General features: G+C 39.7%; 1 protein-coding gene across 1 annotated transcript; it reads left to right on the top strand.

Annotated features, from left to right (window-relative positions):
- On the top strand, positions 1–22,351 carry CPSF2 (cleavage and polyadenylation specific factor 2). Its single transcript, XM_019518646.1, has 15 exons — positions 1–67; positions 310–483; positions 2,387–2,546; positions 3,133–3,238; positions 5,295–5,424; positions 7,063–7,178; positions 7,769–7,956; positions 8,539–8,829; positions 10,075–10,175; positions 11,148–11,348; positions 11,584–11,736; positions 13,161–13,386; positions 15,398–15,697; positions 17,712–17,846; positions 17,974–22,351. The coding sequence occupies exons 2-15, from the start codon at positions 335–337 to the stop codon at positions 18,064–18,066; spliced, it is 2,349 nt and encodes a 782-aa protein (XP_019374191.1). The 5' UTR covers positions 1–67; positions 310–334; the 3' UTR covers positions 18,067–22,351.
- Positions 22,352–22,866: the final 515 nt, after the last annotated feature.

Genomic DNA, 22,866 nt, shown 5'->3' with positions numbered 1-22,866 from the left:
TGAGGTGGCTGCTGGTGTCCCTCTTCCCCTCCCCCACGGCCCGGGGGCCTCGCGGGGTGGCCGCCGGGTAGGTGCAGGCCGAGCGTGTTCCCGCCAGGTCTCCCGCTCCCGTGAGTCCCGGTCGGCGCGGCCCGGGGAGGAGGGGGGGACGATCTCTATTCCGCTTCACGCGGCCTGCGCTGCCGGGCCGGGCCGGATCGGGTCCATGGCCTGTAATGAAGCGTCCGTCGTGGTCGCGGGGTTGAGGCGGCCCGGGGAAGGCCGCGGGTCGCGTTTCGCTGCGCTAACAACTCTGCGCTTCCCTCGCAGCGGTCGGGTGAGCGGCACCGCTGCCATGACGTCCATCATCAAGCTGACCACCCTGTCCGGGGTGCAGGAGGAGTCCGCGCTCTGCTACCTGCTGCAGGTGGACGAGTTCCGCTTCCTCCTGGACTGTGGCTGGGACGAGAACTTCTCAATGGACATCATCGACTCCCTGAGGAAGTAAGTGCTTGTCGTCTGGCGGCTGCATCCCACGTTGAGACACCCTCCTCCCACCCTCACCCGTGAGGACCCTGAGGTTGAGTTGAAACATGGAAAAGCCTCATGGGAGGATTGTTGTTGTGGATTTGTTTTCTGCATTGGCTCCACACTTTAGACTGATGCAATTACATGGGGTTGTAAAATTAGAAACATCCCTTTTGATGTCCTGTAGACCATCTTGAGGAGGAAAACTCTTTCTGAGAGTCATGGGGAACAAGGTGCCCCTTTAAGTATGTAGCCTTGTAACTGAAAAAGGTGCTTACCTACACTCTCCAACTATTTAGTTGGTCTAATAAAATATATTGTATTTACCTAAAGAGCTGTGTCTGACCTAGAGTCTCATCCAGGAAGAGCACACACCAACTGCAGAAACTTCCTCAGTCTGATGAAGGGTTTTTAAACCGAAGAAGTTGCGTAAATTTTTTCCCCCCAACTATTTAAGTTGGTCTAATAAAAGATATCAGATTCACCCAAAGAACCTTGTCTGCCTATGTTCTTAGACCAACGTGGCTACAACCTACACCCCTGTTACCTAGAGTCTGCATATTATCTGTACTGGATGTAAGTGGTGTTCGTTAGGATGTAGCACAGATAATGAAGTGGCATTAACAGCCTGAAAATAACTAGCTTGCACTGTTCTGAAGGCCTCTGATAGTAGCCCTTTGACAGCTGGTTACCCTTTTCACTGTTTTTAGGAGTATGTTTGCTTACAAAGTAGACTGTTACACTCAAATTCATTGCATATTAATGCTAAGTAAGTACAATATAAACAGTGAGGTTGAATGAACTTATGTACAAAGTGGTTAATGCACTTGACCAATAGGCTGATGATGACCTATGTTTGCTACTCAGTGAGCAAGGCAACAAATTGCGACTGCTTTTTGATATGTAGTTAAGTGACTTACGCACTGATGTGTTAGCTGCAGTGCTTTGCTGTTACTATTTCAGCTATTTATTTATTTTTTATTCACAACATTCGGGCATTTTACAGTAAATAGCTCAAAGAACCAAACTTTTCCAGTATGTAGTACATTAACTTACCTACTGTTTATAAATAATTTAATGTGATTTGTTCCTCCTGTTTTTTTTTAATTATAGGACTTGATTCCACAGCGTTGGTTTAAATGGCAGTACTTGTCATTGGGTCTGTTCCCTTCAGCTCACTTTTCACTATTAGAAATGAAATATTTTTAATGCCATTATCTAGTATGAAAAGCTCAGTTTAATTAGTCAGTATATTTAGCTTTCTTGTAGGAACATAGCACATGAAGGGATTTTTTTCACTGAGTCTAATTCCCTTGTGTTGCAGGAAATTGCATCACGTAAGACCTTCTATAAATAGTTTTCTTCCATGATTATTTGTATTAAAATTAAAAACTGTAAGCAAGTATATCCACTGAGAAGGAAAAGTAAATATTATATTAACATGTCAGTTGCACACATTTTTAAAAATACAGGCTGTTTTGGCTATTTTGGGGCCAACCAATCTTTCACAAATAGTTAAATTGTTAAAATTTTAAACTAGGTTTGTGAAATTCAAAGGTTATTAGATTTCTCATAAGAGTCTGAATTCAACGTGTTTCAATTTGGAAATATACTTTTATTAATCCTTACCTGGCTACTTATTTCTGAGAGCTTGGAATCTGTCAAATGAAGAACTTTGAATCTTTTGAAAATGTTGCTTTTTATAATTTAGAAATTAAAATGTAAATTTTCATTTTAACGAAGGGAAACTTTTTTGTTTGTATTTACATTGTGCACTTAATTTTTTGTTATAAAAATGGAGCTGTCATACACAGTATTGAATACTATGTACAGAAAACTTTCTATTCAATAACTCTTTTCATTTGTTCTTTTCTCTTAGACATGTACACCAAGTTGATGCAGTGCTACTTTCTCACCCCGATCCTCTGCATCTTGGTGCTCTTCCATATGCAGTTGGGAAGATGGGTTTAAATTGTGCTATCTATGCAACTATTCCTGTATATAAAATGGGCCAGATGTTTATGTATGATCTCTATCAGGTATGTCTGATTAGATATGGTCATTTTAAAACAAACAAAAAAAACTTTGAAGGCACTTCCTATAAGCAATGTAAATGTCATTTTTACATTATCTGTTTAATCTCATCCAATTATATCGGCTAAACAATGAATCCATGACACGGCTGCTGCTGGGAGCTGCACCCTGGGGCCTTTTACAAGGAGGGAGGAAGTGGTGGCAAGTCCTCCCAGACAACACAGGCCACCTTAAGCCCTGGGCTTCTGCAGCAGAGGAGGGGCTGTCCCAGTCTACTGCAGTAGCTGGCCTGCTGGGAGAAAGGAGCACCTGTGCATGAGCAGCTAGTTGACAGTCATTAGGCCACCACTATTTTCTTCTTTAGCCTCATAGACTGTGGGTACTATTTTGTTCCCTCCTGCCTGCCCAGCCACCTTCCTGTTCCTGAGGTGCCATGCCACCACACTTCCCTTCCTCCTGGGACTGCTCTGCACTAAACGTTAACTGGTAATGCATTACTGGTATAAATATACTTATTGTTTAAACGTTTAGCCTAAAAATTGGTGATGCAAAAGGTTTTTTGAACACATTTTTCTTTTCCTTTTATGCTAGTCTCGCCACAATACAGAAGATTTCACCCTCTTTACACTGGATGATGTAGATGCAGCCTTTGATAAAATTCAACAACTAAAGTTCTCTCAGATAGTGAACTTGAAAGGTGAAACTATTATTCATCTAACAAAACTTGCATTAATTGACTTGTATTTTTAATAGCCTTCTTATGTATTCAGCAGGGGAGCTGTAGCTGGGTGGCTACTGGCCCAGTGCGTGGGGCTCCAGCTCCCAGCTACCCTCCACCCAGTGCAATGAGCAGTCACCTGCAGGCAGTCTGGAGCTGGAGCCCTGTGTGCGTGGGCTAGATCCAGTTAGTTGGTGGGGCCAGATCCAGCACGTGGGCCGTATTTTGCCCACCCTTGAGTTAGTTCTTTGCTCTTGGAAAGTGAACCTCTAGTACCTCAAATGGGTAGATACTCAGACAATGTGAGTTATCTTGGTTTTGTTAATTTTGAAGAAATCTTGCTAATCTGCCCCAAGGTTACATCTTGGGGTTAGGGTTAGGTGGAAACATGCAAAACACTCAGTGCAATTATTAGCTGGTAATGGAAAGCAACATTGTTAGCAACTGCTTATATATTTTCATCAAATGACAAGGAGAAGCAAAAACAGGTAAAGAGGTTGTACTGGAGATGCATGTGGATCTAGTGGCCTCTGATCAAATTATAGAGTCTGCATGGTTTAAGGTAGTGGGGACCAAAGTTTCTGGCAGGCATGTCATACATAAATTAAACCTTGCACCCGCCCCAAGTGCAAATCCAATCCCCTTTCCCTGTCTGATCTGCTTGGCTTTTTGCTCCCTGCCCTATCTGCCACAGCATTCCCTGCTCCCTCCCCAGTCTGCTGCATGCCACGTGCAGGTTGCTTACTTGTGGCATGTATGCTGCAGTTTGGCCATTCCTGGTTTAAGGCATTAACTCTTTTATGGGGCCAGATTAGATCCTGCCTGTGCTTCAGTCTTTGTTTACTAACTGGTTTAGTGAACAACTGTTTATAACTGAGTTCCCTGATCCTTGTAATAATTTGTAAAAATAGGGCTGGTGGAAGGGACAGTAAGAGTTCGGCTAATCCTTCCCCCTAACCAAGCAGTAGAAAGCTGTACCTGAACCTTTGCTGACAGATGTTTGTTTAACCTGTTCTTAGAAGCCTTCCGTGTCAGGGATTCCACAACCTTCCTAGATAATCTATTTGCAACTGCAAAGCTAGTCAATCACTAGAAGTTCTTATTAATATCTAAATATGCCTCATAATTTAAGCCCATCACTTCATATCTTGTCTGCAGTGGCCTTGGAGAACAGTTTAACCTTCCTGTTTACAGTAAATCTTTTTCATGTTTGAGGACTGTTAGTATTTTTCTTCTCAGTCTTTTCTTTCTTAGACTAAACAAATCCAGGCTTTTCAGCCTTTCCCCATAGGTCAGATTTTCTACTCCTCTGATAATTTTTATTGCTCTCCCCTGCACTCTTGTTAAGCTGGTCTATAGCTGAAGCATAGTGCCCAAAACTGTACACAGTACTGCAGTGTAAACCTTAACAGTACTCGCTATATTTTATATAAATTACGTATTTCCATGCAAATCAGTGCAATATTAGTGTGTAGCACATGACAAATTCACTTGCTGGTATTCTTCACATGAAGGTAGTGTTTGTCCTGATATTCAGGTTTCTTCCAGTCTATGAAACTGTGTGCTCTTGTGAATCTTCCCAGACATCTCACTGACCAGTTAAGAATATTTAACTTAGCACTGCTGCTCAGTGTGTCAGCTCAGAAATCACTCCAGTGTACTTTCATGTATGTTATTGAGAAAAAGTGCTGCTGATGTTAATGTGCCATGTTTCCCTGTCTTCTGTTTTTTAGGGGCATTGTAGTAACTCTTCAGTAACAACTTTAATCTGAGATCAGCATTGCTTTCTCTGTTCTTTCTGGGAGGGAGTGAGAAGTGGTGAAGAGAATTGCCAGTGTCAGGGAACAGTAGAACATACTGCGTTTGTTAGTGACATAGTGGGGATTGCTAACTTTTGATCTCCTTGATATGGTTTTATGATTAGCAGCTTGGTCTTTGTGACTTGTTTCAAACTGCCTTGTGGTTGGGACGATTGACTGTAATAGACCTGATGTATCTGAAATATTGAGAGAAAACTAAATTACTTTTTCTGTAGGCAAAGGCCATGGTCTGTCCATCACACCATTGCCAGCTGGCCACATGATAGGAGGAACCATTTGGAAGATTGTCAAAGATGGAGAAGAGGAAATTGTTTATGCTGTTGACTTCAACCACAAGAGGGAGATGTATGTACAGCACATTTTAAAAATGCCTATTAGTATTGGTATATATCCTTGCAACATCTAGTAAATATTTCTGGATGCAGTCTTGCCTTGGAGTGCACGTTGAGACTGAAAGCTTCAAAAATCCAGTGCTGTAGCCAGCAGCAATATTAGTTCTAAGAGGAGAAATATTCTGTCATCTTGCTTCTTTTCTTCCCTAGTAATCTCTTGAGAAGGAGAGTGAGATATAATGGCCATGTCTATTCTTTCTGTGGTGCTTTCAGGACAACAGCTTACAATCATGCTTTGCCAGGTTGTGTCTACTCAGTGCTCAAGAAGCTTTGAAAACAAAGAAGTGTAGGTGCCTTAAAGTGGCCCCAGGCATGTGCCAAAGAGCATGTCTGAGATGGAACAACACTTGAGTGCATGCTACAGCTCTGCCTGCAGGTTCTCTAAGTTGGCTGTACTGCCTTACGTGCTGCATTCTGAATAGAGGGGGAGTGGGCAAGGTGTGCTTCTGCTTGGTGCTCCTAGGCAAGATTAAATAATGTGGAGGCAAAGTAAACAAACCAGGAAGAGAGAACTTTCCTTTCTAAAAGAGAGAGAGAGAGCATTTTGGAATTCAAGTTGTAATCAAGATTGTAGATGTTGTGAGGTGGGAGCAGATGTAAAAACAGGTCATAGTTTTATTATTAGGTTCAAAATACACTTTAAATGCTGCAGTTTCCTGTACTTCTGGAAGAGCTGGTACTTTATATGTGATGCAATGTCCATTTTTTCCTTTGTTCAGAATATTGTTACAGGGCATTTTTTGCTTTAAGGTGAATTTCAGCTGATTTTGTAAAATAATTGGAAAAAAAATGTCAGATGGGATAAACCTAATGTTTAAAAAAAAAAGGTAAAAAAAAAAAAAGAAAAGGTAAAATACCTGACAGTGAGATGCTTGAATTATTGCAAAGGAAACAATGACTGTGTTTTATTTTACTTAGGGGGTGTTAAGCACCTTTTAAAGGTTAAAGAAAGCTAAATTGCTTTTTTTTAAAATGGAGAAAGAAGGAATGTAAAAAGCAGTTGGACACACAAAAAACTGAAAGTGAGAAATTTATTAATGTATGTATCAGACTTTGCTTACTACAAATACAAAACAAAGTTTAGGATGTAGTGAGGAGGATTTAAGACTAAACAAAAAATGCTTTTCCTAAATCCAAAGTACATGCATAGCTGTGAAGTAAGAACATAGTCTCTTTGTGTTCTGATACATTATTTGCTTAGGAAATAGCCCTCTTTTCTTGAACTGAAAAGCCTTTTCCTGGGGCACTTGGGTCAACCTTTTGGGTGGGCATACTGCAGAACAGGCATACTACTTCCCAGGGTACCACTCTGCTTTCTGTTCCCTACCCAATCTGCTGCTTTGCTTTATGCTCCCTGCCCAATCAACTGCATGCCACGCAAGCTGCTTGTGACACTTGTGGCACCCATGCAGTAGGTTGGCCAGCCCTGCTTTGAGGAATATTGTTTCCTAAAAAAAAGATGAAACTAGTTTGCTAACTAAAAAGGAATACTGTTTCTTTATGTTGACAGCTAGGTTTTATAGTTCTTGCCTTTTCTTTGTCAAAAGAAATGTGAAAGCTGAAGTTGCATGGCCTGACTCTCTTTTCTCAGACATCTGAATGGTTGCTCCCTGGAAATGTTGAGTAGGCCTTCACTGCTTATCACGGACTCCTTTAATGCTACGTATGTACAACCCAGACGGAAGCAAAGAGATGAACAATTGCTAAGTAAGTATTTGTCTAATTAGTTAAAGCTGTAGGAATGCAAAATCCCTCTTTAATTGTTATAATTCTCTGCTTTCTTCCTGTAACAGACAAGAAAACTTCACTTAAGTAAAGATTCTATAGTTTTCTTTAGAGTTTGACTTTTTTAGTTTTTCTTTTCTGACAGTGTTGATGTTATGGATTATCACCCCTCCCCCCTGCCACTGCCCAGAAAAAAGTGATTGAGTTTATGACTTCACCCAGAGACTATTTGTCTAATTAACCTGGGATTTTCTGTTCTTGAGAGAACTTCACATAAAAAAATCCTATTTGATTTAAGGGAGAATTACATATAATTTACATCGTAAAAATGTTCAAATTTGCCCAGAGGACAACTATTCTCATTGACTTCAATAGAAATTTTGTTTCCGCACCTCTTTTAATATTTTAGTTTTTCAGCACTGCAAGTCTTCAGTCAATCTCTGAGTTAATCTTCCTTTGATTTGGTATAATAAGTTAAAACCAAAAAACCCCACAAACCTATTGTCTTGATTATGGTTCTAAGTGCAAATACTTTGACTTTTAATTTGTTTTGTATTATTCCTCCCTCCTAGCTAATGTCTTGGAAACGTTGCGGGGTGATGGAAACGTGCTAATAGCTGTGGATACAGCTGGCAGAGTTCTGGAACTTGCCCAACTTCTTGATCAGATTTGGAGAACAAAAGATGCAGGATTAGGAGTTTACTCTCTAGCACTTTTGAATAATGTCAGCTATAACGTAGTGGAATTTTCTAAATCACAGGTTTGTTTTGTTCTTAAACTGTAATTTTGAAAGGGGTAATTATGGCATTTTTCATCTTGTTACTTGATTACAGGAGGTTCATCTAGGACCATGTAGTGTTGTCTTTTTTTCCCTATGTTTTCTGTGTTGTTTTTAACCAGAAGAGAACTTGAAAACTGTCATGGTCTGGTCATTAGTCTGCCTCATTTCTACTATAAAATCAGGTTTCGTGGCCTAAATTTCTACCCCACAAGTCACCTAGAATTGGTGTGCGACTACTAGCATGATTCTTGTTAAGATAAGAGTTTCCATTTACTTAGCATGTTAACCTAAGCTGCAGGTGCTTAAAATGGAATTTTTGAAACATTTAATTTGTATGCTGGCCCAGCTGCTTCGTTTCAAGATTGCATAAAGAGATATTGATAGAGGGATCATGTGCACACCTGTGTACACAGATGCAGGGTACACCTACCTATAAATGTTCTTCTAATGTTACCAAGTACAGATAGAGTTTTTACATGCATTTTAGTCATCAAACCATGTGTAAATCCAGTAAATATAACTCTTTTTTCTTTTATTTTCTCCCTTTCAACATATCCCTAGGTTGAATGGATGAGTGACAAATTGATGAGATGTTTTGAAGACAAGAGAAATAATCCATTCCAGTTCCGTCATCTCTCTTTATGTCATAGTCTTTCTGATCTGGCTCGAGTGCCAAGTCCAAAAGTCGTGCTTGCTAGCCAACCTGATTTGGAATGTGGGTTTTCAAGAGATCTCTTTATCCAATGGTGTCAGGATTCCAAAAACTCTATCATTTTAACTTACAGAACAACTCCAGGGACACTAGCAAGATTCTTGATAGATAATCCTTCTGAAAAAGTTATAGATATTGAGGTAAGAAAATGTGCTTGTGACCCAGATTACTGAGTGGGGTAGTGTGTGAAAGGTCTATCTTGTTTTATTTTTAACATGCCCTAGAAAACTTTTTTTCTGATTTGTAGAAGGAAAACTGAAGTCAGTTGTAATATGGACAGTAGCTTGACATGTCAAGATTTTTTTTACCTGAATGAACAAGAAAAGTAGAACTTGAGGCTTTAAAATACATTAATTGAAAGGCAAGTTTAAGCAATTTATTGAGTGAGCGTGGAAAGTGCTTAACTCTTTCTGCTACCTCCCAGCACCCCGAGTTGCCGAATGTATGCAATCCCCCTACAGAAAATAGGAAGTCTTGTTTCCCATGACCATTTAAATAACAATAGCTTATTCAGGTGAAAAACTTATATGAGATGGGAAATCAAGTCAGGTGAGGTTATAAAATGTTAGAAAGACTGTTTTGCTCTTTAATTTGTAGGCAAAAAAAAATCAACTTGAAATCAAGTTAATATTAAGAGAGACACTATTAAATGTAGTTTAATATACCACACTTGCCTGATTCTTCCTGCCAAATGTTATGGGTTGATGGGAGTGTATATACCATCTGTAACTTTGAAGATTTTCATTAGCAATTCCCATACTGATGTTAGTTTTTCTTCTGTTGCAATAGACTGAAAGCATAGGATGATGCTTCACATGTTGTTATTGGAATTAAGGTATTTGCAGCAAGCTCTGCTCTGCTCTGTCTTTTTTGCAAAGCAAGGGCAAAATATGCCACTCGTTTCTGCAATATAATATTCACCATTGGCCTTCAGCTGTCCTTTGTAAGTGGCACAAGGAGGGAGAACAGACTACCAACACTAAATATTGGGGGACGAGAGGAAGTGAATTTTGTCGTTTTGGTTACTGAAAACAGTGGAGGGGGAGTAATTCCCAGCACACCTAAGTTACTGAAAGAAATTACTTCTAGTGCAGGAATCATATAAAACCAATCAACTAGTTTTAATATTTCCAGGATGATTATTTTATTGCTAAATACAATATTTATGTATAATTTACATTATTCACTACTCCTTAAGTTGGTGGGGATTTTAGTTTTGTTTCAGGCATAAGGTGCTTCCACTCAGCTTGAGAATGGGTGGGAAAATCCAGCCTTAATCATTTTTGTACCATAATATTGAGTCTAAATGGGTAAAACATTTAATCATTGCATTAGAAAAGATTAGGCTTATTGGCAGTTTTTAATATTTTTTTCCTCCTTTTTAGCTGAGGAAACGTGTTAAACTTGAAGGGAAGGAACTTGAGGAGTATTTAGAAAAGGAGAAGCTAAAGAAAGAAGCAGCTAAAAAATTAGAACAGTCCAAAGAGTAAGTGTATTGTATTTACTCATATTGAAGACAAGCGTCCCCCCTCGCATTTACATGACGGGGACGACAGGGGGCTTCATTTTGGATTCAAGTACTGAGGCTGGAAGCCATTGCCAGGGTTGCTCAAAGTGGCATGTTCAGCATGGGAGGGTTATGTGTGGGGAAAACCATATGGTATGGAGAGGGGAGGAGCATGGGGGAGGCTGATGTGGGGAAAGGAGCAGCTGCAGCTGTGGCCCTAACTTGGCCAGGTGCTGCTGCTGCTGCTGCTACTGCCTGGCCAGGGCCAGAGCTAGAGCTGGAGCCAGGGAGGGGACAGTGAGAGAAGGACAGGCATTAGAATTTTGGGGAGAAAGTGGCAGGGGAGCAGGTGTGAGGTGTGGGGAGGGAAGTTTTGGGGATGGGGCAGGTTGCCACCTCTGCTGCTACTTTCCCTGCTGCAGTGGTGGGGCAGATGGATTTAAGATGACTCTCCAATAATTAGATTCTTCACATGGAAGATTAAAACATTTATATATTTCCATGTATGGAATCTAATTAATAGGGTGTCACAATAAATTTCAAGTCATTCTGGATTTGGGTAAATACAGTATGTCACATTTAATGCAGGTTTCTTTTTAATGCAATCTTTGAGACCAATGTGATACCTCGTTAGGTTAAGTTGTGACCATTCATTTATCAGCTACGGTTTATTTCTGGAGTTCCATTGTATTAGATTCCTTTCAGCCAATCTCTTTGATTCTACACTTAGAGCACCTTTGTGATAAATTGGTTAGTTCTCCAGATAACCAATTTAAATGTCACTCTTCATGGATTACAAAGGAACACTGACGTTTTGTTGACCATAACACTTGATGCTCATGTCAAGCAATTACCTGATACATAAAGTAAATTTTCATTTACCATTTAATGTACATACATAAAATGACACTTAAGTTGATTTTTTTTTCCCTTTTCTTGATGACATTTCAGGGCAGACATTGATTCCAGTGATGAAAGTGATGTTGAAGAGGATATTGATCAGCCATCTGTACATAAAACCAAACATGATTTGATGATGAAGGGTGAAGGTAGCCGGAAAGGAAGCTTCTTCAAACAGGCCAAGAAGTCCTATCCTATGTTTCCAGCCCCAGAAGAGAGAATTAAATGGGATGAATATGGAGAGATTATTAAGTATGTGGGGAAAAAAAGTAATAATACTTATAGTATTTAGCTAATCTAATACTTATAATATTTAGCGTTCAGAGTGCTGTACAACAAATAGTTCACAGAGATGTGTCAGGATTAAGTATCTGCATTTTATAGAAAGGGTAACAAAGGCGAGAATTGAAGCCAACTTGCTCAAAGGCCCACAGAAAATCCCAAACCTTTTGAGAACCTGTAGTGATTCTGGGATTTCATTCTTTAGGCCTGAGGATTTCCTCGTTCCAGAGCTTCAAGCAACAGAAGAAGAGAAAAGCAAATTAGAATCTGGTCTGACAAATGGAGATGAGCCAATGGACCAGGATCTGTCAGATGTTCCTACCAAATGTATTTCAGCAACAGAATCAATGGAAATAAAGTGAGTTTCAGATCATTTCACAGCTGGAAGGCATTCTTGTCAGAAAAAGGTAGCTTTCTGGCAAACAGTTGGTTTACTTTTTACAAAAGTATTTTTCAGGCTGAAACTTTTTATTGTCCTTCAGGTTAGGAGAAAGGGGGGAAAAAAAAGGGTCCTTTTAACATGAGAGATGACAGAGCATCATATATGAGTGAGAACTGGAATAAATGCAGCTAATTGAGAGACTCACCACTATAGTACTACATTATTTTGCAGAACAGTGTTAAGTGCCTTAAAGCTTTGATTGAAAAGTCATGGCTAATGACTCTGCTCAACCTTTTGCTTGTTTCCTATGTGGCATAAAGGTACTGGGGAAGAATTTCACTGGCACAGGCATTGCTGTGGGCTGCCATAGCTGGGTCTTCTCTGTCTTTTCCTTCCCTGTCCCTGCTTTGAAATCATTGCTGTTGGGGTATGTTTGGCATGGTATAGTGCCCACTAATATTGCCATTCTATATTGTGATGGAAGTATTATGGACAGAGGACAGAATTAGATGTTTAAACTGCATGAAACTTATGTTTGGGGGAAACTCACACTTAGGAGGAAAGACAGTGAAATATCTCAGCTGTATGAAAGCATTGGGATGTGAGCTACCTAAATTGGCTGGTGGGCTGTTATAGAATCAAGGAGGCTTAACATTTTCTACTGCATGGAGCATAACCTGAATTATGGTTCTTAATCTGATGAACTCCTGTTCTGCTGATATGTACGATGTGACCCAGAGGAGTAACCGTATGAGAAGCAGGGGTAGTGGGTGAGGAAGAGCAAAGAGTTACAACAGTTGGGTAATGCAGTTATTTGGTCAAGGTAGGTCCATATTCTAGTGAACATTTGGGGCCTCTTGTTTGAAAAGTTTTTATAAAGCTGTGAACATTGTGCCCTACAGATACTAAACTACAATATTAATTTGTCAGCATAGCACTTGTATGAACAGTTACCTGAAACACTTAACATAATTAGTTTCCTGTTACTTGTCTTTAGTGTGCATGCACATGTATGTGGATCAGTATGCTGTAGCTTTTACACTCCATTGGTGCTCTTGAGGGACCAAGTTGCTGTGGAGTACACTTTGTACTTCGCTTGTTCACTTTTAATGTGGAATCATCTAAAATGGCTAAACTGCAGCACACATACCACAAGTAACATGGGCAGCCTTGGTTTGGCATGCAGCAGATTAGGCAGGAAGCAGAAAACAGAGCAGCAGATCAGGTAGGGGAAGCAGTTTGGAGTGGCACTTGGGGGAGGGCACAGCATAATTTGTGGTATGTCTGCCAAATACGTTGGCCCCCAGTGCTCTAAAATGTCATTCACATTAAATATTTTGCTTTAGATAGCACTACGAATTATTTCTTTCCTTCCCCCCTCCTTTTTTAAATCAAACTAGAGCCAGAGTTACATACATAGATTATGAAGGACGCTCAGATGGAGACTCCATTAAAAAAATCATTAACCAAATGAAACCACGACAGTTGGTCATTGTCCATGGACCACCTGAGGCCAGTCAAGACCTTGCAGAGTGCTGCAGAGCTTTTGGTGGGAAAGACATTAAAGTTTATATGCCCAAACTTCATGAGACAGTAGATGCGACCAGTGAGACTCACATCTATCAGGTAAGATGGTGGAACTGCATGAGAATGGCAGGGTGTAGGAAAAATGTATTGATTGCAAAAAAAAAAACAGGGATACATTTTAAAATCTCAGATTCCAGCATTTGGTCACAGTAATGTTTGGGTTACTCAAGATTTTTTTAAACCTTTTTACCATGCCTGGAAATCGGTATATGACCTTATTTTCAGTTTTTTGGTAAGTGAGACATACCTGAAGGGACTCTCCTTACATTTCCCCAGACCAAGAAAAGAATGTTTTGGCCTAAGGAAATATTTTGGAAAATAAAAACATGTTAAAGTAACAGATTATAAGCAAAGCTTCATATTTTCAAGAAGGGGAGGAAGGAGGATCCAAGCAGCTACAAGCCAGTCAGTCTCACCTCCATCCTTGGTAAAGTCTTTGAAAAGATTATTAAGGCTCATATATTGGAGAGCCCAGCAGGAAAAACTATGCTGAGGGGAAACCAGCATGGGTTCATAGCAGGTAGATCATGCCTGACTAATCTAGTCTCTTTTTACGACCAGGTTACAAAACACCTGGACGCAGGAGTAGAGGTAGATATCGTTTACTTAGACTTCAGGAAGGCCTTTGATATGGTATCCCACCCCATACTGGTGAAAAAATTAAGAGGCTATGACTTGGATGATTACAGTCCGGTGGGTGGCAAATTGGCTTGAGGGTCGTACCCAGAGAATGGTGGTAGATGGGTCGGTATTGACCTGGAAGGACGTGGGCAGTGGGGTCCCACAGGGCTCGGTCCTAGGACCGATACTCTTCAATGTCTTCATCAATGATTTGGACGAGGGAGTGAATTGTATTCTGTCCAAGTTTGCGGATGATACAAAACTGTGGGGAGAAGTGGACGCACCGAAGGGCAGGGAACAACTACAGGCAGACCTGCACCGGTTGGACAAATGGGCAGAAAACAATAGAATGCAGTTTAACAAGGAGAAATGTAAAGTGCTGCACCTAGGGAGGAAAAATGTCCAGCACACCTACTGCCTAGGAAATGACCTGCTCGGTAGCAGGGAAGCGGAAAGGGATCTCGGAGTCCTAGTGGACTCCAAGATGAACGTGAGTCGTCAGTGTGACAAAGTCATCAACAAAGCTAACTGCACTTTATCATGCATCAGCAGATGCATGACAAACAGAACCAAGGAAGTGATACTTCCCCTCTGTCGGGCACTGGTCAGACCGCAGTTGGAATGCTGTGTCCAGTTCTGGGCGCCACACTTTTAAGAAGGATATGGATAACCTGGAGAGGGTCCAGAGAAGGGCCACTGGTATGGTTAAGGGCTTGCAGGCCAAGCCCTATGAGGAGAGACTAGGGCACCTGGACCTCTTCAGCCTCCGCAAGAGAAGGTTGAGAGGCAACCTTGTGGCTGCTAATAAATTCATCATGGGGGTGCAGAAGGGTATTGGTGAGGCTCTACTCACCAAGGCACCCCTGGGGATTACAAGAAATAATTGCCATAAGCTAGCAGAGAGCAGATTAGGCTGGACATTAGGAAGAACTTCACAGTTAGCGGCCAAAATCTGGAATGGGCTCCCAAGGGAGGTGGTGCTCTCCCCTACCCTGGGGGTCTTCAAGAGGAGGTTAGATAGGCATCTGGCTGGGGTCATCTGAACCCAGCACACTTTCCTGCCTATGCAGGGGGTCGGATTTGATGACTTATTAAGGTCCCTTCTGATCCTAACATCTATGAATTTATTTAACCCTAAGTAGATCTTTCTGACAAACACAAGCCACAACTTTCTGTTTGTTTTTAGCAAAAAACGCATTCTGCTGCATTCCAAAGTAACTAGTAAGGCACAAGCTGCATATACTTTTGTCACTTATGGTTCTGCCTCCCTTTCTGTCCAAGGAGCAGGTTGGGTCTAAATAACGTGATGCGTCAATGAAAGGGGAAATGGCTAGTCTTTACAGATGCATGTTAACCCTGCAAAATGTGCTTTCTGCCAGAATTGCTTATGTCATTCAGTCAATACTGTTTTTATTTGTGTGCACATTAGGTCAGGCTAAAGGATTCTCTAGTCAGTTCCCTTCAGTTCTGTAAAGCTAAAGATGCTGAACTGGCTTGGATAGATGGCGTTCTGGACATGCGAGTTTCAAAAGTGGACACGGGGGTCATTTTGGAAGAAGGAGAGCTGAGGGAAGATGAAGACATGGAAATGCAAGTGGATGTGCCTTCTTCGGACTCCAGTGTTATTGCACAGCAAAAAGCCATGAAGAGTTTGTTTGGTGATGATGATAAAGAAATGTGTGAGGAGAGCGAGATCATTCCTACACTGGAACCACTGCCCCCACATGAGGTAGAGAAGTTTTTTGCCTTCTTTTATCTATAAGATCTCTAGTATTTGAATGCTATAGTTGTGGTGGTAATTGCCAGTATATTTTTCCAGCACATTGAATATATTGCAGAAGTTTTTCAGGTAAGTCTTTTGAACCAAGGGCTTTATTTGAGTTGTAAGTGTGTTTAACTGCATTAAATCATGTATGGGGCTAGGAAGTTGTTTCTCTGTTAAGGTTGCAAACTCTTCATAGTAGGGACAGTATCTAACTACAGGCAGTCCTTGGACTTATGACACAATTGGTTCGTGAAAAACACATCTTAAGTCGAAACGTTGTAACTTGGAACCAATTTTCTCATAAGAAATATTGTTGTAAATGGGAGATTGATTCCTGAACCAAGGCTGAATACCCTGTTTTCACCAAAAATACCCCAGGGTTTTGTACTGTATCAATTATAGATGAGTAATATAGCTACATTAATGCATTTATATTGTAAATAGCAATTTATTGATTTGGAAGGACTTTTTTGAGGTGACTTTGCTGGACTTTTTGAAAGGCTTTTGGTTGGACTTTTTGAAGGGTTCTTGGCTGGAGTCTTCTCAGGAGTCTTGGCTGCAGGTTTTTCTGGAGTCTCGTTTTTTCTTTTTTAAAGAAAGTGCCCAAGGAAGTTTGGACAGATGTTCTCCAGGGAGATGAGTGTGGCGTTGCATCGGGTCAAGTGTTATAAAGTTGAAACGGTGTCAATTTATAAATGTTGCAAGTGCAAAACATCTGTAAGTCAAGGACTGCCTATATGTATAATGTACCATACCTTGGCTTCAGACACAGCTTTTAAATGATCCTGGTGATAAATCTCTTATGACCTGTGCACTCACCATAAATGGCTTCTGAAAGCATTTGGCTTGTTTAAAATTGCTCCTTGGATTTATTCTCACACATCTGGTGCTGTGCAAAATACTTTTCCTTGCATGTTTGTCAGTGGTAGATATGTCTTTTTTAGAGAGATTTTATAGGCATGTATGTGTGTGACTAGCAGAGGTTTGCAGTGTACTTATCCCAGTACTCTTATCTCTGCACACCAGACATTTTGCATAAATATCAGTCTCCCATCTAACACATGAAGAGAATTGAGACTTAGAGATTGAGATCTTGCACTGGCAGTCCCAGACATACAGGCTAGAGCTCTCATCCAAGCTGGAATGAGAGTTATGGTGGCTTTAAAGCAGTGTTTCTCAACCAAGATGCTTTAAAACCAAGGTACTTTGGGGGGGTGCCTTGATTTTTCAGGAGTGCTACAAGGTGCCACACTGTATTAACAGTATTGTGTCCAAAAATGATTAAAAAGATGAATCCAGCACTTTCATCCATAGCATTAAAACATTCTATCTGTTTATGGTCTTGCAACAAAGAATTGGTCTATTTTTCTGTAGTCAAAAAAGAGTGAAAACTAAGAGGTGGCATTTTTGAGGGGTGCCTCAGGGCTACCGAGGGGTGCCTCAAGTCTAAAAAGGTTGAGAACCACTGCTTTGAGGCATCCTTGTACACTTCTGAACCTGGACTGCTCAGAACCTTGACAAGCCTTGACTCTGACTGGTGACCAGGGCTAAGATTTGACAGCCGTGCAGGCTCTGCTATGGACCGTAATGTTGCTTCTGTGGCCTGGTGTGATGCCTATATGGAGGTCTACAGGGTGGTCCTTGGAGGATGGCCAAAAGGCTGCCTACTGGGGAAGATAAATCTTTGCCTAAGTGCATAGTCTATAAGGGTCTTTTGTCCAGCATTGAAGACGTGAGGTTCTTGCCTTAAGTGACTGGAAGGCAACCATAGCATCTCATTTCCTAGTAGCTCGCTCTAGTCCATGCTGCTAATATAGGTCTGGAGAGGTTAGTCAGGATGTCTTCCAAAATGATTGCACCTAGCAATTGGGAAGTAATTGAGTTATTTTAATGTCTTCTATCTGATTTGAAAATGTTTATTAAATGTATATCTTTAGTAACATCTTAAATACAGCTCTTCTTTGCACTGGATTTAAAGGTTCTCGGACATCAGTCTGTGTTCATGAATGAGCCAAGGCTGTCAGACTTCAAGCAAGTTCTTCTGCGAGAAGGAATTCAAGCTGAATTTGTCGGCGGTGTTCTTGTATGCAACAACCTAGTGGCTGTTCGCAGGGTAAGCATCTATTTTTCTTAACACCATTTGGATTATCACCAATGCCTTTTATGCTAGTAGAATGCTAAGCATCTTCTTCACTTTGTCAGGATAAAGATAATAGATTGAAACCTGCTTTTTGTTTCAGACTGAAACTGGGCGCATTGGATTGGAAGGCTGTCTCTGCCAGGACTTCTATAGAATAAGAGACCTTTTATATGAGCAGTATGCAATTGTTTAAAAGTTGCGCTATGAAGATGTCTTTACTTGAACCTTAAAAGAGAATGTGGATTTCTACCATTTTATTTTTATGGCTTTCTTTTTGTAGCTTTTGTAACTTATACAGAGAATACTAATTCCTAAGAGAAATTCCCCATCCAAAAGCAGTAAACTAATCTAAACAGGGAAGTAACTGATATCTCAGCTCTATGGTACATTCCATGTTGTTGGCTTTCAAACTGTTAAGATTACTGTTACAAATGCCACTTTTTGTATATTTTTAGTTGTTTGGCAGTGTTTCCTTTGTAAACTTTCTTCCAAGAAGGGTTCAACTGATCAAACATGCACTTTGCCATGATACAGCGTATATAGTTTGTGTAAGAGTTCAAAATATAAAAGAAATCTGTTTTCCTGTTTTTAAAATTCAAAGAAGGGAAAAGCAGTTTTCTCATGTAAAGTTTTGTGATTCAGGTGAGGAAAGGGGTGAGGTTCCTCTTGTGAACAGGAGAAGCTTTGATTTATAGTGAATTTTTTTGGGCCATTGAAAATCAGCCTGCAGCTTATGGTGACTTTCCTCCAAAGGTTAATATGCACCTATGTTAATGCTGTAACTGTTTCATGTTACAGATGGATACAGTACCATACAAGGTGTTGTTGAATACAATATCTTAGTATACTGGGGCAGAAGCAGCTTTTAAAATATTGCCATAATGTGCTGTAATACAGAACATGATTAAAAAAAAAATCTGCAAATGTATTTGCAAACCACCTGCTTTTAAACTTTCCAGGTACTATACAGATGCATACAGTGTCTAACTTCTAGCTGTTGAAGTATGTTATACCAATTACAATGCTTTTATTTATTTTTTCAACAAAAAAAATCTGTTTTATGTTAATTAGGATTAGTAATGTGATCTGAGTACAGAGTGGGTAGGCCTTTCTTAAATCTTAATTCTTCATTCATGGATTTAACTCATAGGTGCCAGGCTTTATACAACTTGTTCTGTTGCTGCAGCAGGATATAGTACAGCTAGCAGTGCCAAAATTGTTAATGATGAATATAGCCTTGGATGATTTCACTGCATGAATTGAAAATGGTGATGGAATACAAGCAAGGCACTGGCCTGTTCAGAAGAATGACATTAGTTCCAGCATCTGTTTTTGATCAGTGTTTGAACTTTTTTTTAAACATAACATGCCTTAAACTTGTGTTGTACTTTTTTTTGTTTAAAAGGAAATCTTTTGCTGAAATACTGGCAAAATATTAGCCCTGTGGGCTGCTGATGGAACAATAGTTAGACTAATTTTTTGACTAGTTGGTGTTACATGGCTGATCTGCCTATTTATACTGTTTAAAAGTTGGAAAGTTAGAGTGACTTAAACTGGGAAGAGTGTGTTCAAAAACAAAACTAAACCAAACTCTGGTACTAGTTGTAAAAATATAATGCATTTTAAAATCTTATGTTGAATAAGAAGAAATGTATTTTGCTATACACATTCTTTACTTAAGGCAAAGTGCAAAATTAATACAAAACTTGTTTCTCTTTTGCTGTAAAATGTAAGCTGTGCTTCAGAAAATATTCTTTTTGGTCATACGGGCCAGTAGAATTTCTTGTTAACACTTTGAATCTTCAACACCAATGTTGTGACAGTGTAAATCTAAATACTTTTCAGATGGTTGTCAGCAAATGTCACTGTTAACATTGTTCTGATGTTTTTACAAAGTTCATTTGTCACATGAGTGAATTCTTACCTGGGTAAACAGACCATGGGGCTTTGACTTGGTGTTGGGGGAGTTGCATTGTGTGCTGCTGCACTATGCTGTGCAAATTACTAAGACCCCCACCATATCTTTGGTGGGGTGGGGGTTGGATTTCAGTCTCAGGAAAACTTCAGAACACACACACTTCTCCCTCCCCATTCACTTTAATGAAGACGTATGAAGTTAGAAGTATAAATTTGAAATTAAAAATTTACTTGAATGCTAAAAACTTAATTAACTTGTATTTGCTTTGCTCTCATAATAGAGGCTGCATTGGAACCATATGTTTCTCTGTAGATGAAATCCCACTTTGTGTTTTTAAACTGTACTTCTGTTTCTAAACAAGGAACCCATCTTCACCATTTTTTAATTGAAACACATCCCTAATTAACATTGCTCATTTAACAAAAAAAGGTGTTTTCCCCATAAATACAGCACTGCCATTTCTTTGTAGGCTTTATTTTTTCTGGCTTATGCAACTTCTCTGCTGATAATGTTTCTGTAGGCAAACTTTGCCATCCATTACCTTTTGTTGTTAACACTTTTTGTCTTCACTGGATGTAATTGAGGCCAGAACATGCCTCATTAATTGTAAATCCTCTGCATTTTGAGGATCCTCAAGATTATGCAGAATTTGGGGACTGAATCCCAGTTCCTTCATTTTTGTCTCCCACCCCTACCTTTTAGAATATGAAGGAAAATAACGGAAAGAAATTTTAAGTAAATGGTGTGTTATTATAGACAAGGAGTGTTCAACCAGGTCACTTTACTATTCTGTATATTAATGTATCATGCCAAAGATTTCCCAGCATGCAAGGTAAGGCTTACTTTGAAGCTAAATGACGTCCTTGCGGGCAGGTTCCCCTCTTTTGTTTTATTTTACCTCAGCTCAGGTACCTGTCATCATGATTGAAAACCTGTGCCCTCCCCTCATGGCATTATCTAGAGCTGCCTGAGGCAAAGGATCCAGGGCATCCTTTTTTAAAAGTAAATTAATAGATAGAGGGAGGATCTGTCCTGTGTTAAACTGGAACTGCTAGGTTTATATGAGAGGACTTGAGAGCAGTTTTCTGGTATAACCACTCTGAAGAATTTGTATTTTTGTTGCCTCTATGTTAACATAAATCGCAGGCAGGCATATTCAACTTCGTTTGGAACAAACAAAGCACTCCCATGGAGTTCTAAACAATGGTCACAAAACCTCTACTGTAAAACACATTGCCGCTGTGAGAGAGATCAAAATTGCTTTGATATAGCATGACACATACTCAATTAATTTTCCAACTGGAAAAGGCATTTTGCCTGTGAGAACATTTGAAAGGTCAAACATAGGACTTCAAAGGCTTACAATCAGATTTCAAGATTGAAATAGCTGGAAAATTGTACAGTCCACTATGGTTGTTAATCATCTTTTTTTAAAGAAAAAAAATCCCCTCAGAGCCTTTATGCATATATATTCGTTAAAGAAATCTGCCCAGTCAGTAGAAATATTTTTTCTATTCCATAAAAATACTGGTTAAATACGTTTCTGGGATTGAGGTTCACATATCAACTTCTTTATAATAAGCTCCTAATTTTAAGTAATAGTAGCACAAAGGTGAAGCACACAGTCATAGTACAAAATCAATAAATAAGGTTTAAAAAAATCTTTGGATAAGTGAACTATAATGTAAGCTAAATGTGGAGGTCTGACAACCTTGTTATCACAGAGCAGTGTCCTGCTTAGAAAGATCTCTGAATTTTAAAGATGTAAACTTTTTTTGTTTTAAAAAAAAATAGCACGCATCGTTCTGAGGCTTTGTTTTATAATGGAATCTGTATAATAATGACTCCTGTTTCTGATAGATGCAGAATTGGATAATTAGCTGAGGCTGCTAGGAAACTTTGGCTGCTAGGAAACTTCCCTAAAACATGTTTTGCGTGTTCCCAGTAAGATTGAGTACATTTGTAATGACAAGCCTTTACAGTACTGGGAATCTTCTACTGTGAAGTCTGTCAGGAAACCTATTTCATCAAGAAAACAATCAACAACTGCACAATTGGACCACCCTGTATGTATTGTGGTTGGTATACATCACTGATCAGTGTAGATCATATTGCATGATCTCTTGTAGCCTTATTATGGATAAAATTTGTTATATTCTCTTACTTGGATTCCTCTGGCTATAGGAGTAAACATTTTTACTTCCTTTCCCTAAAAGTAAGTTGTATAGCATTGGTGTGCAATGGCTTTCATGGTCTGCTATCGAGGGGGCTGCATTTCAACAATGATTAAGTGATAAAGGTCTTTGGGTGCAACACCTTGATATTTATAAACAGTAGGAGAGAGACTTTGAAAAATTTTTATCTACTATTTTGTCAGGGCATGAATGTTAATGATGTGCATTTGGAGTTTCAACCATAATGAAAGCATGGAAAACTGATACAGTTTTAATCTGTACTTTTGAAAACTAAGTCCCCAAATCTCCATCCAAGGTTTTCATCAGACTATGCATATTAAACTAGATTTGAGCCCAGTCTAGTTTAAACTAAAATTAAACTACACAGAGGTTTTTGTTTGGACTTCTTCTCTTGAACCAGTAGCTATTTTCTTTAGAAGGGAGGGGTGAGGTGAGAAATCTGAAAAATGTAGGAGACAAGTTCAATACCTGAGCTTTAAGCAATAATAACCTGTCATTGCATAATCCTCATGGGTGGGTCAGATTGGGCTGTGGTTCAACAGGTGATTGAAGAGCTAAGCAACTGCCAAAGTCTAGATTGTACTGCAGGTCTAGTAAGCAAGAATGCTAATAAATAGGAGGAACTATTTATGTTTCCTGTTCCAGTGCAAATACATTTCTGTTGGTGTTGGATTAGGTGGCACAGCGGTTGCCATGTGTGGCAGCCTCTTTCTATACAAGAAAAAACAAAAGGAAAAAGTTATTTACAAAATAGAGAGTGTCAGTGTGTGTGTGTGTGTGTGTGTGTGAGTGTGTGTGTGTGTGTGTGTAATCTTAGTCATAGAGCATACCTTAAGATTGGGGCCAAGGTGCAGTATTTATTTTAATGTCCTATAATCAA

The sequence above is a fragment of the Gavialis gangeticus genome, unplaced genomic scaffold (assembly GCF_001723915.1).
Source record: "Gavialis gangeticus isolate Ggan-Ray unplaced genomic scaffold, GavGan_comp1, whole genome shotgun sequence".
NCBI classification, from domain to species: domain Eukaryota; kingdom Metazoa; phylum Chordata; order Crocodylia; family Gavialidae; genus Gavialis; species Gavialis gangeticus.
Note: the sequence above shows the minus strand (reverse complement) of the source record. Positions and strands in the feature narration are given on the sequence as shown.